The sequence below is a fragment of the Lepisosteus oculatus genome, chromosome 8 (assembly GCF_040954835.1).
Source record: "Lepisosteus oculatus isolate fLepOcu1 chromosome 8, fLepOcu1.hap2, whole genome shotgun sequence".
NCBI lineage: Eukaryota > Metazoa > Chordata > Actinopteri > Semionotiformes > Lepisosteidae > Lepisosteus > Lepisosteus oculatus.
The window spans coordinates 11,801,887-11,820,955 of record NC_090703.1 but is presented as its reverse complement, the minus strand read 5'-3'; the positions used below and the strand labels follow the sequence as shown (position 1 = coordinate 11,820,955).

The window sequence follows — 19,069 nt, the reverse complement described above, 5'->3', positions numbered from 1 at the left end:
ACCAGTAGTTTCTCTAGGTCTTCATTGTTCAATCTTCATTGAACTCTCAGGAAGATTGTTAAATTAGATCTCCTACACAGGTTTAAGCTGTTGATGATTAAGCTGCTTCTCTGTTGACTCAGGGAGATGGATTGGAAGCCCTGCCCTAGAATGTTTTTGAGTTTGTGCATAAATATATGCCAAAAACCTACAGTAATTAGTTCAAATTTACTGCACCTAATCAACGAGAACAGTCCTGTGAAAAACCCTCATGATGTGTCTGAAATTAGGTCGCAGATATTGTCATGTATCCTCATATAGGAAACAGCTTACAGCTACATAGATCGAGCCATATTGAAGTTATGACTCTGAAATCCACCTGACTACTTTCAATTTCCAGATTTAAAAAAACAAGATATCTGCCATGGTATATTCACCAGGTAATCTATGGTTGGCCAGATAATGTGTTTTTAGATCAAGACTGCATGTGTCAGATTGGTAAAATCACTGGGTCCTATAGTTAAAAATAGTATGGTAAAATCACTATTGTTTCCAATAGGGTTGTAAGCATTTTGAATGTAAAACATCTTCTATAATTGAATATGGAGCAAATCAAAACTGGATGGATTCTAGTTCTGCTGCACAAGTTCACATTTTTATTTCAAAATACTCATTCATATTTATAAAACCATCTATTTCTTTAGATATTTTTATATAGGTCACCTAATTAAGCAAAGCAAGCTTTTTTCACAAATATATCCATTTTAAGAATTAAAATACAGTAACTTCTGAAGTCTGTTAAATAATTATTGTTATTATTATAGAACAATTGTATAAATCTTCAACACAAAAACTCAAGAATGTACCTTTTTCATATCCAGTATACTTAATGACTATTCAGAACATGCAAAACACTGAAAAAAATACTGAAAATCTTGAGTTAAAGCAGTCAAGTCTTTCATTAGGTCTGACTGGTCATTTATATTGTATTGAAATAAAAAGGATTCTAAATAAGAGGAATTGAGCATCAGTCTAAAACAAATATAAGAATTATGCTGTCTAAGGGATGATTGAAAATGATGGTGACAATGTTATTTTAAATATTTTTCACAGCAGCAATGCCACAGATCCAATTCTTTGTAATGAGATTAGTCAGAAGAGCAAAATGAACAGCAAGAGACTTCACTGAAGACAGGGTTCTCCTCATTGTACTGTTGCAATGTCCGGAGTGATGTTAGTCTTCTCAGAAAAACTGCTGCGCACTTTGTAAAATGTAATAAAACGTTTCCTCGCATTTCTACTGGTTTGTGGAACTCGGCAAAAAATGCAGCTAGGAATTGTGGGTATAAGGATTGATGGAACTTGCATTTGCTGTTAGCAGATGGTCTGGTCAGTCTTCTTTGGCCAGTTGGTACTCCCTCTTTATCCTGGCGTAAGGCCCAATGCTGTCATCAAATACAAAGTCCCACAGCACTCTGACCCAGGAGGTGTGCTGAGGCAGTGTGTCATAGTACTCCGCTGCAATCTTCTTCACCTGCCAGAGCCAAAGAAGAGGGAGCAGTGTCAGTCACCAGGACTCTCCGAACCAGCGCCATGTGCCTCAACTCTGGTACCCAGGGACTGAAGTACAGAAAATGTGTTGGTCTCTTTAAATTATTACCTGCTTTATAGTTTGGTAAATGGATTCAATTATACTTGATTCAATTATCTTAATAGTGCCTCAGGGACTATCCTAAATACCCTTCAATACCAGAATGACAGCATAATGACTGGACTAGTACACACACATTAACCTTCTGCATGAATCAGTTGTGCAATCTTTAATTTTGAATGTTAACAGTGAACAAACCTTATTTCTGGTACTATGAAAAAATGTCTCAAGAGATAAAATGGGAAACTTTTAGATGAAATGGAAATGGGATATGTAGGTTATTTTTTCTCAGGTGTTTACCAAGGAAGAAACCATCGACATGTACAAGTTTTATAATACACAGAAAAGGCAGACATGTTATAGGTACTAGAGACACCTAAGAAAAATAAATCTCCAGGTCCTGATGGTATTTGATTAATTGGATTGAATTGAGATACTGTATTATTCACAGTCAGCAAAAGTCTTTCACAAGTCACACAACCCGGGCAATGACTGGAAAACTGACTGTTTCACCCATCCGTCAAAAAGGGTGACCAAGTAATTATAAACCCATAAATTTTACTTTTATTACATGTAAGATTAAGGAAACATTAATTGAAACTAAACTAGAGGATCATTAGTATGTCAAAAGGATTCTAAGGAAAGACTACATTTTTTTTTAGGAAAAAGCTTTTTTAGGTTTAGGAAAAGCAGGCCCTGTTAAAGTACATCAGGCTGTGGATACAAAGCATTTTTAATTGTTAATTTAATACTCTGAAATCTTTCAATAAAGTTCCTTGTAAAATATTAATTCTTAAATTACAAGAAGCATTAAAAAAATACATGTATTTGGATTAAGAACTAGTTAATGACACAAAACAGAGAGTACAATAAAGTATGGATATTTAAATTTGGGTAATGAAATCAATGCTCTTTCTGGAAAACATCTGGCAGAAGAGTTTTACATGCAAGCAGCAAAAATATAAAGTAAAAATAAAAAATGAGAAGAAGCTACTTATGAGCCTTAGGTGTTTATACAGACACACCATTTTCATTCACTAGATAATGTGGGACAGCAAAGCAAACAATGGTAGAATACATAGTAAAAAGCAACCAGTTATGTTCCTAGGCTCAAAGGTAGAATTGAGAAGATTATGAGGGAACCTGAGTCAAGTAAGCAAAAACATCACATGACCAAGTCAAACGAACCTCTTCAGAACCATAGTAAAAGACAAATTAGAGGGCACAAGGACTAGAGAAGACTAAAGTGCCAAAAAGGAGGTGTGTTTGAAACTGGTAACAGGAGGTAATTTGTTACACAAAGAATTGTGGGTGGTGGGAGTCTGGACCACGCTTATTGGCTACTTTCAAGAAGTGTCTAGTTGAAATCTTTGGATCAGCTAGCTATTAAAATCGAATAACATTTAAATGGACAAATGTAAGTGTCACATTTGAAAATGTTATTTTGTTTTTAAAGAATGGATTCGTTGTTTTTATTTTCTGGCCCTAAGAAAAGAGTGCCACCTGCTGGATTCACTGCAATAATTAATAACTGGTGCTGCATAAAACTTCACCTCGCAACCAATTCACCGGAAAATAAGTGGCAAAGTAGTCCCAATCACAACACCAGTCCTGGCTGCAGAGATCTTATTTTTAACACAGAGACTTCTTTTCACTCTCCCCATTTTAAGCCACTTGAGCACAGATTAAGTTATAAAGTTCAGTCTTGGTATTTTCCACGATACATAGCACAGTTTTTAATGGTACATGGGTCTTCTCTGTGTGTGCTGCGTGTGCTGTTAATGAGACAGAAGTGTGGGAGACACCTTGTAATATCAATGCACAGCCATCATTTTTTAAAGTAGTTTTCAACTGCAACCCTGCTGATTGTGAAGTAGGCTGATTATAACTTCTTGCTTTCAGTCTGTACCTGAATAGTACTTGCAAAAGCACAAATCCATTGAGCTCACACAGAGTGAACTTAAAGGTCCATAATTATGTGTTGATTTCAGCCTCTCACCCTGATAGGTTACATATTAAACACCTGACTGTAGGCAATAAGGGACTCATTACCCTGTGACTGAGGCAGTATTTGTGTGTGTCAGAAAAGAACGATTCAACTTCACTTATAATTCTTTAAAGATCCAAGGTCCAAAATTCAGTTTTAATAGAATAAAATACCTCATGAACCTTGTATTAACTTTTCTTATCTGAAAAAAAAGAGGAAAGGCAATTTCTAATTCAAGTGTAGAGTTTCACTCAGAAACGCCCAGTCATGATAGAATGCACATTATGAAAACAAAACCTTCTGCTACATTACAACAGAGTTTAAATTCCCCTTTCAAAGAATTATTAAAATGATCCTTGCATATGATTATTTTATAATGGAAAAACATTTAATCTACTTATTGATGAGTTTTTCTGTAATTTGCACTCTTCTCTGTTGCACAAATTCCTCTAAACTCCTCTTCTCCATGCGTAGAGAGAAGTAAACAGACTTCTCTTTGCTTTTAAGTCAGAAAGGACTAAAGGTGCACCATTCCAGGAATCAGTGTTTTAAGACATGAGTTGGGATAGTGGGTTATAACACAAGCTCAGGTAAGTTACTGTATACCTCGGTAATACAAAAAACTACTTTGATATACTGTACAGTAATTCTGGTATGAGTACTTAAAGATAGCACAAGAGATACTGCTTATGGCATATGCCATTTTCTCCAGGTTTGGTATTTGCCTATACTGGTGTGTTATCAGATGAAAAGGCTTGAAAACCACTGGTTTAAGAGTACATCAAAGACTACAGACCTAACCTCAAAGAAAAAGCTGTCTTTTTCACAAACTCATGACTCACCATGAAATCTGTTTAACTGCAAAGGGATAAGAGGCAATTCTTCCATATCAGGTTTCCCACTGGTGAATCGTATCAGTTACAATATATCAGCTATTTTCAGTTCCACAGGTAAACTGTGATAGGAGGTCCAGCTGAAATTGCAGAAACATTGCTTTCCAAGTGTAAAATGAGAGTGTTACTGTGGTATTCCCTCGCCAGCACTCTTGAAAGTGCTCAAACCCACTGCATCAGAAAGATGGTCTTTTGTTCTGGTGAGAATGTCTGTGACCTATGTGGGAAATGTAGGGTAGATACAGTAATGTAAGGTAGAGCCTGAGAGATTGCAGTATGAATCTGGGGCACAACCACAGACCACAGATGCTGTATAACCTGAATAATATACAGAATATATATGAAGACAGAGTGTCATGATCCACTCAGCTTCTTATTCTAACATCTATGTCCATTGAAATATTAAGTGCTTAACTTTGAATGACAACTTAAACTGGCTTAATGGGGGCTTTGTTGATTAGCACAAATTGCAGCAACTACCCATTAAATAAGCGATCATTCAGTTACTTTCTGAAGCAGGTATGGAAAAGCTAGAGGAATCAGGACTGTGACAACTGGGCCCTAATTCTAACCTTGGCTCAATCCAAAAAACACACTGCTTCAGAACAATCACACCCAAGTTCTGTTTCAGTTCCTTGCACTCCAGCCGATCAGCCGCTCCCTGATACTGTATCTTATATGATAAATCGTTTCCACCAACGTCCAAGTGAAAAGCATACAGACTGTTACAGCAACTATATTGTGTCTTTGGCAATGTACATGTGAATTACATATAAGAAAGTGTAAAGCCTCAATATTAAAATAAGTAAATGTGTAAGTATAAAGTGAGCCAAAATAAAAACAAACTCTAAGTTGTGTTTCTATTCTATTAACTATAACGTTAGGGACTATCTTCCTGTGCAAAAGGTTACCGGAGAAAATAACACAAGTGCAGGGTACATATACATTTTGAAGCTTTTGTAACAGTGACAGAGCCCACATGATGAAGCCTGTACTGTTTAATGGATTGCCTAACAGGTTTCTCCAGTCGCAGTCAAAGAGACCGTTCTTCTAACACAAAAATGGGAGCCAGATGTTTCTGAGTGTGCAATGCTAAAATAAAAGTCGAGCCAGGAAAAGTTAAGCATAAACAAAAAATAATTTCATGGGCATCAGACTTAATTGTTTCGGATATAATGTTGTGTGTATCAAGAAGCATGCAGCTATATCACCCTGCAACTTACAGCTGGAAAACCACTGAGGATAAGCAGGTGTGAGCCTGGTCACTACCTGGATGGGAGACCTCCTGGGAAAGCTAAGGTTGCTCCTGGAAGAGGTGTTAGGGGGACCAGTAGGGGGTCCTCACCCTGTGGTCTGTGAGCCAGTATAGTGATGGAGATGCTATACAGCAAAAAGGTGCCATCCATCGGATGAGGCAAAAAACTAAGGGCTTGACTCTCCATGGTCATTAAAAATCTAAAAGAGGTAGGGCCAAATTTATCAAAAGGGCCCTGGCCTTTATCAATCATGGCCACCTAATAATCCCCATCTCTGAAAGGGCTTCATTACTCTGCTCACCTCCCCACCAGTAGCCAATGTGTAGTGAGCATACTGGAGCACATTGGCTGCCAACGCATCATCCAGGTTGGGGCTGCACACTGGTGGAGGGGAGTCCCCATTACCTGTCATATAAGTGTACTAATAACCATAATAATAAATCTGTTATTATTGATAACAATAAATCATAATAATCATAATAATTAGTAATAAAAAGGCAAAAATATAAATGGGATTTAATAATGGAAAGAATTTTACCAATGGCAACTTGCTGCCAGGGATGCTGGGGAAGTCGTGGTGCTCCATGTGGTATCCCACATTGAAGGTGATGAAGTTGAGGGGGCCGTAGTAGGAGTATGTTTCGTGCCCCTTGAGGAACATGTAGTGCTCTGCAATAAAGTGCCCTGAGATGGGGTGCAGGCCCATACACAGTATGGACCCAGCCAGTAGGTACACCACCGGCTTCAGGCCCCACAGGTAGTAAATGACAAAGTCAGCAGACAACTGGACCATAGCGTTGGACACTTCCATCCGGGTGACAGGCTTCGGATTGACACAGAGCGGGCGCAGGGCGTAGAAGAAAGGCTGGAAGAAGAGCCACACGACCTTGCGAAGCGGCGTGCAGAAGAACCAACCCTCCAGATCGGTGGGCACGTCAACGTCCAGCCCATCCCCCCCCAAGTACCGGTGGTGGTCGATGTGGTACTTCTTGAAGGAGGCCGAGTACGGCATGCCGACAGGCAGGTTGGCAAACATTGCGAACCAGCGGTTCCACTTGGCCTGCTTGTTGCCGAAGGCCACGTTGTGGGAGATGTCATGGATGGCCAGGGTCAGGGAGTGGTTGATGCAGCCCCCAAACGCGTAGGCGCAGAACAGGACCCACTTCCAGGAGAGTCCACGCACCAGATAACACGCCAGCAGCTGCACGATGACCATCCCCGAAACGATCCACTTCAACAGGGGGTCGGGGCCCATCAGGGACTTGATCTCGGGGTACTTAGCTGGGGAAACAAAGGTGCAAACTATTTATGTTCCTCCACTTCTTTTGGTAATATGGTTCCTTCCATATTCCATACAGTTTGGCAGATTAAAAAACTGAATTGCAGGTCAGGCTGGCCATTGTAGGTGTGCATCTGCAATCAAGCATACTTCTTACAGATTACTATATATTAACAATATTGGTCCTGGTCAATGATGTTGCCATTATTACAACTCGGGTACTTCCTCTGCATCATAACCTATATACTAATATTCACAGTCTTTTTCGCTCTGCTGTGACTGTGTAATAACCTCCACTGATAAATGGGGTAAGAGATTTTTCTATTCTAAACGCATAATCTTTCATTTGCCCTTTCATTAAAATAATTAAGGGATCTACTTTAATAGGGTTCTTGACAGTGTATTGTGTTAAATGGCCGAGGGGATCAACAAACAAACATTACTGTGAATGGCAGTATTATGGCTGTAACTCAGCAATTATGTTAACTGAAGCAAAGCTTAATGTTCCCCCTCCTGGGGTGGAACCCGTCTCTACAATCGTCCTTTAAATGGAGAACACATTGTTTAGCCGTTTGAAAGAACGGAAGGTGTTGGGCGAAGGAACAACCGGGGGAATTCTTGTACAACGCTGACACATCAAGTCGCAACCAAACAGCCTTGTGATTTACAGCACTAATACATAAAACACACCAAAAACGGTTATTTTCACCGGACTCTGGAAATGTGCTGTGTAGCTATTACTTAAGAAAGTAGTGCGGCACGAAAACAGCCTCTCACAGCACAACACAACGTTCACCGCTCAAGGCTCATGTAAACTGATATGCATAAAATATATGAAAAATATAGGGCAAATTAAAGTTGTTTTTAATTGCTCCACACAGTCCCTGTTACACGCATAATTCAGTCAATCACTTTCAGCACAAATCCATATCTAATGAGTCACACATTTTATCACTTCATTATTATTGCTAGCTTGTATAACGAACAGCTTCGGCCACATTTAATTCACATGGTGTGCATAGTCCGTATTTTCCTACTTCATTTGTATGTTTTAAGATGCAACATGCAGGTCCCTCTGATGAAATATGAAACACAGCCTTCAAAACTCACATTATCTGAACGGCTTTTTAATGTAAAACAAACACAGGGCCCCATTAACGAAACTTAAATACTGTGAAGACTAGTGTCTTTGTCATCGTTAATTAAAAATATCAGTAGCATGATAAATGATAATAAATGGTGTGCACACCGTAACCAAACCCAAGTTGCAACACACTCAACATGGATGGTATGGAAGCCTGCAAAAATGACTTTAAGAAATGTTACATAATTTTCTATACGCATACCTATCAGTACTATATAGTGCATTGGATAATTAAAACCTACCGTTTTACAAATTAACTTATTCGGGTGGCTTACATGAATTCCAACAGAAAACAATATCATATCATTTTTTTTTGTAATGTACGACCAAAAACAGTATAATATCACGAATTGCTACATCAGCAACAGTTGTCATTTTTTATAATAGAATAACAACATTATACTTCAATATTAGCCTGAACAGCAAAAGCCATTAATTCATCACTGTTATTTCTCATGATCCTCTTAAAACCCGTTAGAATTGCTGCCCCTTACAGAGGGCAATAATATCTGGTCTCTAACTCAGTTCAAGTGGAGTTTAGCTCACCTTTTTAAAAAATATTTTCGACTCTCCAGTACATATACAGTACACCGGCGTACAAATGACCAATCAAAGCTACGAAAACTAAGAGCTATGTGTATGACGGTTATTAATTAAAAATATGTATTAATATTTATTCCACATAAAACTAACATACTGCATTCGCCATTAAAAACTCGTTTGAAACACCAAACGGCCTTCTATCCTTCGTAGCCGTTGTTACGTGCACATGAATTACTAAATGAAACAATTAGGTGAGGGATGGACGCTTCTTTTTGCGTGTACGTATTCACCCACACTTAAAATAACTTTCAGAGGGCTGTTCTAGATGGAAAATGCACGATCGGTGCAAACGTTTCAAAAAGGTTGGGAAGCATAGGAGTAATAACATATAAAGCACACGCCAAATCGAGCGATTCAAGCACGGTCTCTGACAGCGCAAGCGCATACGTGCCAGACATACTGTGATGGGATTAGGAACCCCGTGTGCGTGGAGACGGACGATGTTCTAATGTCGATATGTACAATCCTACGGTATAAACTCTTCTTTTAATTTTCCCAGGTTATTCAGCGCAATCCTATTCTGGCTCCTTTCATTATATTATCCCATAGGAAAAACCTCTACTGCGGCGACTGCATGCCATTGAGTAAACATCAGAAGTCTGCAAGCCCGCTGCATGTGAATTTGGGTCATGCAAATCTATTCCAAGTCATCCATTCACAACTGCTCACTAAAACTTTCCACTTGCAGACGTTCCCTTTGTACACCGTCGCTGTAACAACACGATAGGGTACAAAAGATGGAGGAATTTAATATGCCGCAAAACACAAACGATTCAGTCCAAGCTCTATGTATCTTGGTAAGGTTTTGTAGATGGCCTGTTTGAAAATGCAGTCGTTTATAGAGCAAAAAATAATACGCTGTAAAGCCCTGTCTTTTTGTGGTTAATTGGTGTGTGTGGTTGCAGTATGCAGGACGAGCTACAAAATGTCGTCAGCTAATTTGCATGGAATTTGAAAGCTGTCACTTCTGTATAAGGATGTCGAAACCTAAATCGTCCATTATATACATTATAGACAGAATGTCATACCTGGAATTTCACGGAAGATTATACGTATTCAGGTATTAAGGATTGTATTTAGGATTTTGTGATGTGCATACATGTATGAAAAATAATTACACATAGTGTTCATTTGTTTAATTATCTTACAAAAGGAACGTGCAAACTAAAGAATTAGGCTGATGGTTGTCCATTGTGTACGCACCATTGTGTGTTGTTGGGTAGGTAACAACACAGTAACACAAACACTGTAGTGTTCTGGCAACTGAGGCACAACAGATGTTTAAAGCACTATGGCATGGTGTTTGTTTACAGAAGGATTCACAGCACAACCTTCTCTGACTTGGGCAAACAATTTAATGAATTTAAAAAAAGTAAGAGGAGTGAATCTGGAATCCCAATTTATATCCAGCACCTTATAGACACAACTGCAAATCTAACCTTCCTCTTATTCTCTTATCAATTTATGAATAATCTTGTATATTCTAATAAAGCTCTTGGTTAATCCTATGAAGTCCTTAGATGTTCTGGAGCGTTTATGGTATGTTTTGTTTCTGTCCAAGATGCTGCATGGTGGAAACTACTTTAGGTGCTATTTTATTAAGTTAAAGATTAAAATATAGCACATTGTAATGAAATTGATATGCTTAGAGTCCATAATCACATGGTAAGACCAGGAACACTACTGGTATAAAACAGCATGATTGTGGCAATTGTTTTGTATATTGATAATGTTGTCTTGTACACACAAGGAATAAAGTATTGTGTAAAATGTTTCAGTTTTGTCAGAAATGTTGAGTATCGCTGGTATTTGAAATAGCTGTTGCTGTAAACTTCCATGACTGTAATTTAGTCAAAAGGTGATCCTGGCCAAGATTAATCAGTAACCAGGCATTATAAATGGGACCATCAAGCTCCACTTTGTGTGAGACCATTTAATCTGCTTTAAATGCAAATGGAGTTTTGCAGTTAAAACTTCCCCTGGAAATAATATTTTATAAAAAACTGAACCTCAGTCCTAGTTTAGTAAAATGCCAAACCATATATGCTCACAAATACGTTGAATTGTAGGCGATATACTTGCATGATTCGCTGTAATACTCTGTCTTAAATTAGCACCCTAATGCAGACTCTTATGTGTGACCATTAATTTTCACAACAGCAAATGAAGATTTAAAAGCAAACCAGCCAATGAAAGCAGCTGTTCAAATTATTAATCCTTAGCCTCACGTTGTTATTTTTCCTCACCTGTGTCTCTGCTGCAGCTCTTGGGGATTGGTAACTGTTTTTTTTTTTAAGTTATTTTTCTCACTGCAACAAGTGTGAAGGTAATCTCATTCCATGTAAAATCAAGCAGTATAGCTGAAATATGAAGCTGTCATGCAATCTCAGAACATAAAATTGCTTGTGTTTATATACATACTAGTTTATTATTAAAAACGTTCAGATTCTATTTCAGCTTTCCTGTGTTATTCACAAACCATGTTAAGAAGATAAACCTAAAGATGGTTCACCAAATCTCTCATATAGCTCTTTTCATCTTCCATCTCAAGAAACTCGATGCCTTTTCAAATTTTCAACAAAGAGTAATTAAATTAAAGAAGGGGCAACATAAAAATCAAATTAATAATCCAGAAGAACTTTGTACAATTTAAGACTACAAAGCAACTTCTTCCTCTGTCTTCTTATAAGATGTGGTTTCTTACAATTAATGGAAGGGCACTATGTCCATGACTGATTAGCACATTGTTAATGATGGGAGTCTGCCTCTTAATATGTGAAAGTTCATAAATACATTCTTCAAATACCACAATAACCATCCTGATTCATGCCAACTCTAAAGAGAAAGAAAAATGAACACATTTAATAAGACTGGGTTAAGTGGAATATCTTTGGTAGCAAAGATAGAAAACTAAGGAAATATTGCATCATAAGCTTCAAGACAGTGAATTATTTCACACAATACTAAAACCTTATCAAAGTCTTTTAATGTCAGTGGGAGTTGTAATGTACAGTATATGACTGTGTGAGTTATAACATCCATCGATCATTAGAAAGCCAGTTACACACTTATTATGAGCACTAAAACTGATAATTAAGGGACTCCACATAAGCTAGATGGCATGTTTTTTGAAAGCAGGATACCAGAGCACATGAAGAAAACCCAAGCAGACTTGAGGGGAACATGCAAACTCCTCACCAATAGTTCTCCAGTCTAAAATTATACCCAGGACACAAGAACTGTGTGGCAGCAATGCTAAATGCCACTTCATGATATTAATAAAAATAACATGTAAGAAATAACAAACACATTTTGGTTTTCTCACTTTTTTAAACATGCGACTGAATTTTATTAAGTCTCTGAATTGAACAATTAAAAATCTTCATCACAAGACAAATAACGTCATTCAACCTACAGAGAACATACTGCAGTTTATTAGAGTCACATCAGACTTAATTTTGCAAAAGCCATATTTAATTGAGAAAATCTCCCATTGTCCTATTATCTCAGTAAAAGCAACATACTTTTATCTTGATAGTTGTGGAAGGTGTAATGGTTAAGATGGCCATTTCACATGGTCCTCTGGATTAAAATGATATTCTTCATGCCTTTTAAAAAAAGCAACAGAACTCAGTGTGTTTTTTTTTATTAATGCACTTGGAATCCTTCAGTAGATTACAATGATTGGCTCTACAGGTCTTGCTTTTTTTAAAGGTTTCATTACATTAAGATGTCACCGAGGAAATATATTGTCTAATGTTTACATATTCAGTCACAAGGCCAGCTGCAAGTTATGAAGCTAATCTTTTCAATAATGCCCTGCCAAGCTCATACCTTGGTAGCACAATAGGTGCTGCCATTTATCTTTGCATGTGAGCACAGCCTAGACAGTCCAAATTAGCCTCCATTCATTTTGCTGAAACATAAGAAGCGGACATGGTCGTGCCTTAATGAAACCGTGAATGTTGGATTAGATGTCAGATCCCATCCAAAAACCATACATCTCGAAAACAACAACAGCTGCTGCCAGAGCAAAAACAACTAACCCCGTTTTCCAAGACTTAGTCATAGAAAGGCCGATGATGCTGAACTAAACATTTTTTAATTTCAAGGTAAGTCCAGCACTCAGATGGAATGTAGCCGGGTCTTTTCAATTAATAATAAGAACTTGGTTTTGAGTGGCTGGGGCTCAGTGGCTTATCCTTACACACATCAGTTTTTGATATGAAGTATAGTCGAAGTGCCACTTATCAAATTGCACTGTAAACTGCACACTGAAAGGTTGTGAAATGCATTGATTTCAAGATTAAAATATTTTCATAATGAGGCACTTAATGGATAGACTTCAATGTCATGTGTATGCAACCCACTCATCAGGTTACACAATAGGTAGATTCCTAGATGGAACATTCCAGCTATATATTTATCATATACTGTAGCAAAACATCTGTTTTAATTATTTGATTACTGAACAGCAGAGGATTTGGATTCAGATGTGTTCCTTAAAAACTGTTACAAAAAAGCATTCCTGTTCTGGAAAAATACAAAGAAGTTTAACTAAGTACATTTTGGGCTGATAGGATACAAAAAAAAAACAGTCTGTTAAGACTTGAACAAACACAATGGTGAGGGGACCTGATTAAATCGTGCAAAATCTTCAAAGGCATTGACAAAGTCAACCCAATGGACGTCTTCAGAACCAATAGTGAAATACAAACTAATAACTGCTAAGGTCTAATGCTTCTCAAAGTGAGATTTAAAGCCCCATGGAGTGTGATCTTAGAACTTTTTCACTTTCTGGGAACGACAGGATTCCCCTGCTGACTTTGCACATTCTGAAAGAGAGCTGCAGACATGAGTGCAATGTGCCATATTGATGGAGTGTGAGATTACATCCAAATGAATGTCTCTCATGCTTGATGTGTCCTCTGAAATTTACAACAAGAGCATTTAAAACTAAGAACAGGGGGTATTTCTTTTACACAAAGGGTTGTAGGAGTCTGGTACAAACTACTCAGCTGTGTTGTAGATGATTTTGATAGGGCCAGCAGCCATATCACTCTGCAACTCACAACTGGCAACCCACTGAAGCTAAGCAGGTGTGAGCCTGGTCAGTACCCAGGCCTCCTGGGAAAAACTTAGTTTTCTGCTGGAAGAGGTGTTAGTGAGGCCAGCAGGGGGTGCTCACCCTGCGGTCCATGTGGGTCCTAATACCCCAGTATAGTGACGGGGACACTGTACTGTAAACAGGCGTCGTCCTTCGGATGAGATGTAAAACCGAGGTCCTGACTCTCTGTGGTCATTAAAAATCCCAGGGTGTTTCTTGTAAAGAGTAGGGGTGTAACCCCGGCATCCTGGCCAAATTTCCCATTGGCCTTTATCAATCATGGCCTCCTAATAATCCCCATATATCAATTGGCTTCATTACTCTGCTCTCCTCCTCACTAATAGCTGATGTGTGGTGAGCGTTCTAGTGCACTATGGCTGCCGTCGCATCATCCAGGTGGGGCTGCAGATTGGTGGTGGTGGAGGGGAGTCCCCATTACCTGAGTGTCCAGAAAAGCGCTATATAAGTGTAAGCAATTATTATTATTATTAATATTATTATTATTATTATTGTTGTGACCTATTTAAAAGTCAGTTTGTGTAAAAAAGTACTTCGTGTTAACAGATGTTAACTCACTTCCATATTCCTTCTACCTGTGACCTCTGGTTTTTGTTTCACTGTTGATACTGCTGTTTTTGTTCTAAATTGAAACATGACAACTAATTCTCAGAAACTGAGAAAAAAAAAACAAAAGCGACAGGTAATAACTCCCTATAGATCATGAAAAGTACTTTTAAAGAACCTTTCCAGAACATCAGTGGCTGATTTCAGTTAAGTTTGTTAGATGCATTGTTAGTCAAAGTAACTAGCAACCATTAAATGGGTAAGATAAGTAATATACAATCCATTTGGAATAGGGTTCATAGCACTGAGATCTAACAGACAATACAATAATGCAAATAAATGCTTTTAACTTTTTAATGTTGCTTTTCTTTGTAGAAATTCCTAGTTTCATCACAGTTTCTGCAACACTCTTCATTCAGTCAGTTGAAACTCATTTCTGCTTAACAGAAATAAGTGTTACTGAATAGGTATTCACCCTATGGATTAATAGATTTCAAGTAAATGGTGTACTAGTCTGATGGTACCAATACTTCCACCTATCATGACTGCAGCTCCAAAGAAATTACTGTTTTAAATAAGTGAAGCCTTTTCCATTTGTTTGTAACAATGTGTAATTTCTCCAAATGATATTTCAGAGCAGGGACATAGCTGTTAGGCCTCACCATTTAAGCCAATAATTAGATCAACTGGATAATTAAGGTCTGGGTCGGGGTGAACCTGGAAGTACAGCAGCCCTCCAGGACTGGAAATGTGCAACCTTGACCTATACTCTAACATACTGCTTCCTCAGGTCTACAGTAGGGGTGTAACCCCGGCGTCCTGGCCAAATTTCCCATTGGCCCTTACCAATCATGGTCTCCTAATAATCCCCATCTATGAATTGGCTTCATTACTCTCCTCTCCTCCTCACTAATAGCTGGTGTGTGGTGAGCGTTCTGGTGCATTATGGCTGCCGTCGCATCATCCAGGTGGGGCTGCACATTGGTGGTGGTGGAGGGGTGTCCCCATTACCTGTAAAGCGCTTTGAGTGGAGTGTCCAGAAAAGCGCTATATAAGTGTAAGCTATTATTATTATTATTATTATTATTATTATTATTATTATTACAGTACATCCAAGTAACTCTAGAAGCTTACTTAGAGCTGCTCAACAAAGGAGCTAACAGGAACAGTCTTAAATGTGCTTAAAAGTGTCACAGGAACTTATCCCTAATGGTGTGACCTACAGTGACATTATGTTATAAACACTAAATAAACTCAGCATGCAAACCTGTATCAATACTCTGAAATCAAAGCAGGTAACTGGTAAATAATAAGCAACTTGACATAAATATGGGACCATGTTTTAACCAATGTTGACTACATTTAATTAAAATTCTGCAAGCCTTTACTTTCTGATATGGTGCATTGACCTTACATCAGGACAAGTGGACTTTACAATTACAATACAGATATGAATATGTTTCTAAATGCATGTGAGAATATTAAGTTCTCTGTGGCTAAGGATCTGCACCTGTGGCTGGAAGGTTGCTGGTTCAAATCCTGCAGCCGGCAGAGGAATCCTACTCCGTTGGGCTCCTGAGCAAGGCCCTTAACCCCAACTGCTCCAGGGGCACCGTACAATAGCTGACACTGTGCTCTCTCCCTGTCTGTGTGTCTCATGGAGAGCAAGCTGGAGTTTGCGAAAAGACAATTCCTAATGCAAGAAATTGTAAAGGGTTAATAAAGTGGTTATAATTATTATTAACAGAAAGCGAATGAAACACCACACTGGTATACACTAGTCTTGACCATCGACCCTTGTCCAGGGAAACACTTTTGCCTTCTGTTTATTGGACGATTTCAATTTTCTATTTGAGGCGTCAAAAATGTTGTTAGCTCTGAAAAAAAAATCGAAGGTGATTTGTCACTGGCTTCAGCCTTTTAAGTCTTGAGTTTCAGCACCTGACATTCAGGTAATTTAACTGTAATCATATGTGTTTGATCCACTCTCGATTTTACCCTTAATCCTATATTTATCACCGATCAGGAGTTATTTAGACAGTCGCAAATTCATCTCTTTTGTTTAGGAGTGAAAGCGTAGAGGTCTGTGAACTTTAGTTGTTGGAACAATCTGCTTGCGGCAGAGCACTTTTGAAACCAAGGGCTGAGTGAAGAGGCCGGTAAACAAAGGTTTTAAAGACCACGGAGATGGCATTAAAGGCGTCACTGAGTATCAGTAACAACCGGCTCAGCTGGAATGAACACCAGCAGACACGGGTCTCCCATCGTCCAGGACCAGGACTGGACACTACACCTGGTCCTACTCCTACTCCTCAACCTACTAGTTGACAACTTCACAAAGCTGTGTTGCAACCCCTCGCTCCAAACCGCCCGACTTGGACAAATAACGCGCAACACATTTAAAGGGGATCAATCATATCTTACCATCATATAATGAATACGCCTTTGTATCACAAATGAAGGAAAAAACAGCACTTTTCCATGTTTACACACACATTTGAATGAAACCAGGAAATATTCCTATTAATCACTCGAAAGATTTCCCGTATATAAAACGCTGAACCTTGTGTCGTCCACAGAACCATTCTGTAACTGGAAAGCACAATTACCCCCAAACATATTACCCCTGACACTTAATAACCACAAGTAGAAACATCCAGATAAATGTAAAAAAAGGGGGGTTGGTGTTGAATTATATCTTATAATAAAGTTCCTCACCGTGTCATTTTGAAATTACTTCTTACACGACGTGTAAAAAACAAGTAGTTACATTCTCGTTTAAACGACAAATCTTTAACATTTCCTACCACTACAAAATAAAACGGACGCAATACCCTTCCGTTGTCATTTTAACTTTACTGGTCTTCTTATTCGTTGTCTGAATAGCAAATCCTTGTCGCACTGAACTTCAGAAAAGAAATCTGTAAGACACCCACCCGAGATGAGAAAGGTATTTGTATAACGTACCTAAAATCTCCCTTCTTCTCGAGGTGTGCGGTTGGTCTGTGTAGACCCATTCAAAGTCCTCTCTCCCGGTTTTACTCCCCATAGCCACTACTGCTCGCTTTTCACAGTGTACACCTGCTCCCCGCACACACTACTGCACAGGTACAACTTCTGCCCAAGGTGGAAGATGTGAGGGAAGGCTCCTCCCTCCAGGAGTCATAGCACAATACCAATTGTGTGAACTCACCTCGCTGGTCATTTCGCGCTCCCCGTTACACATCCATTTTTGTCGGTGAAATTGATCTCCTCGATCACCCCCACCCAAGACATTTCAAAAATTAATCCTGCCCCGAGCATGGATTAAAAAACAAAACAAAACAAACAAACGCTCGGTACAGGTATGAAAATGACCTCCTATGCTCAGATGTAAAACAAAACGTTGTCCCAGCGCTGGTAGAGCTATTTCCAAATGAAATCGAATAAATGCCGGTACCGGTAGTTCGGAATTGAAAATAAAAATTAAAAGTTGTGGCATTTTTAACATGTTTCAACGGGGGGTTGCAAGAAAGCCAGATAGTAATTGTAGACCTGTACATCACTTCTGAAAAGTCTTTAAAGTAACACCAAAATAGATTTCCCTTTAAAAGCGCTACTAGCTCTTTAATAATATAACAATTTCTAAAATGCAAAAGTTTGGATGTTTATTTCAAACACATAAGAAACCAAGTGACCACCATTTATTGAAACTGTTTATTAAGTCAGTACAAAGCCAGAAGCTTTCAATTTTGTTCAACATATTACAAAAAATGAATGTAACATGAGTGTTTTTTTAAGGCACAAACAGAAGATACCATTGAAGCTATTCTGGGAGATAATTAAGGTTTTGAAATACCACATGATAAAGATGACGAAAAACTTTGTATCAAATAATTTACCGCATGACAGAAGAAGCCACTTTACACCATTTTAATTTTAGAACACATCTTCCTGAATTTACCAATATAAGCGTCTTTTAACAAGGCAGGGGATAATTTTCTTCATAAACTATTCTATGTATTCTTCCAATAGCGCACATGGTATAAAATAAATGGCAATTTTATGGTGACCCCCCCTAGTGGATAGCACTGGCAAATGCACACAAGGTGTCACGGATTTACAGTGAAGAACACCTGCTGCAACTGAAGAAAGCTTCCAGAACTCTCAGCAACAGACAATTCATATAGGCGTGTTTTACTAATTGCGGTTTGTTATCTTGGATGGAATCACTGACGCGGTTGCCAGGAAACGGAGTATAAACGTCGAGTTACAGACTCTAACCGGTGACCACCGTTACCACTGTAAACACAGACGTCACTTACAACACGTTTTTCACTTTTTCGAATCATAGCGTCGCACACTCCCGATTGTTTTCAGGTACAAACAGTTTTATATACACAATCTGTTAACGCAGATCATGTGATAGGATGACGGCTACTTGAAAATCGTACTGAAACGCAACTAATTGATCCACACTCGCAGGCTTTAGGTGTCTTTTCACACAACTCTTAGAACGTGGCTAAACTAAAAATCAGTTACAGTCATTAAAAAGACAGGAATCGAAGTCTTGGAAAGCAAGACCCCTTTAGCAGTGAAATGGATCAGCCTGAATATTCTCTGGGGA

The 19,069-nt window shown here is 38.5% G+C and overlaps 1 protein-coding gene across 2 annotated transcripts; it reads right to left on the bottom strand.

Moving 5' to 3' along the window:
- Positions 1-612: 612 nt before the first annotated feature.
- On the bottom strand, positions 613-17,579 carry degs2 (delta(4)-desaturase, sphingolipid 2). Of its 2 annotated transcripts, none has more exons than XM_006632245.3 (3): positions 17,431-17,579; positions 6,305-7,047; positions 613-1,513 (listed from the first exon to the last, which is right to left on the bottom strand). In XM_006632245.3, the coding sequence occupies exons 1-3, from the start codon at positions 17,510-17,512 to the stop codon at positions 1,370-1,372; spliced, it is 969 nt and encodes a 322-aa protein (XP_006632308.1). In that variant the 5' UTR covers positions 17,513-17,579; the 3' UTR covers positions 613-1,369. The 2 variants fall into 2 exon arrangements, with proteins under 2 accessions (XP_006632308.1, XP_015206009.1); XM_015350523.2 differs by lacking the exon at positions 17,431-17,579 and adding an exon at positions 8,736-9,395.
- Positions 17,580-19,069: the final 1,490 nt, after the last annotated feature.

What these genes read in the sequence shown, in the direction of transcription:
- degs2 (XM_006632245.3), bottom strand. Translation starts at nt 17,512, where the DNA reads ATGGGGAGTAAAACCGGGAGAGAGGACTTTGAATGGGTCTACACAGAC. An exon ending in GAGAAGAAGGGAGATTTTAG is followed by an intron (nt 7,048 to 17,430) that starts GTACGTTATACA and finishes TTGTTTCCCCAG; the next exon opens with CTAAGTACCCCGAGATCAAG. An exon ending in CTGGCAGCAAGTTGCCATTG is followed by an intron (nt 1,514 to 6,304) that starts GTAAAATTCTTT and finishes TGGCTCTGGCAG; the next exon opens with GTGAAGAAGATTGCAGCGGA.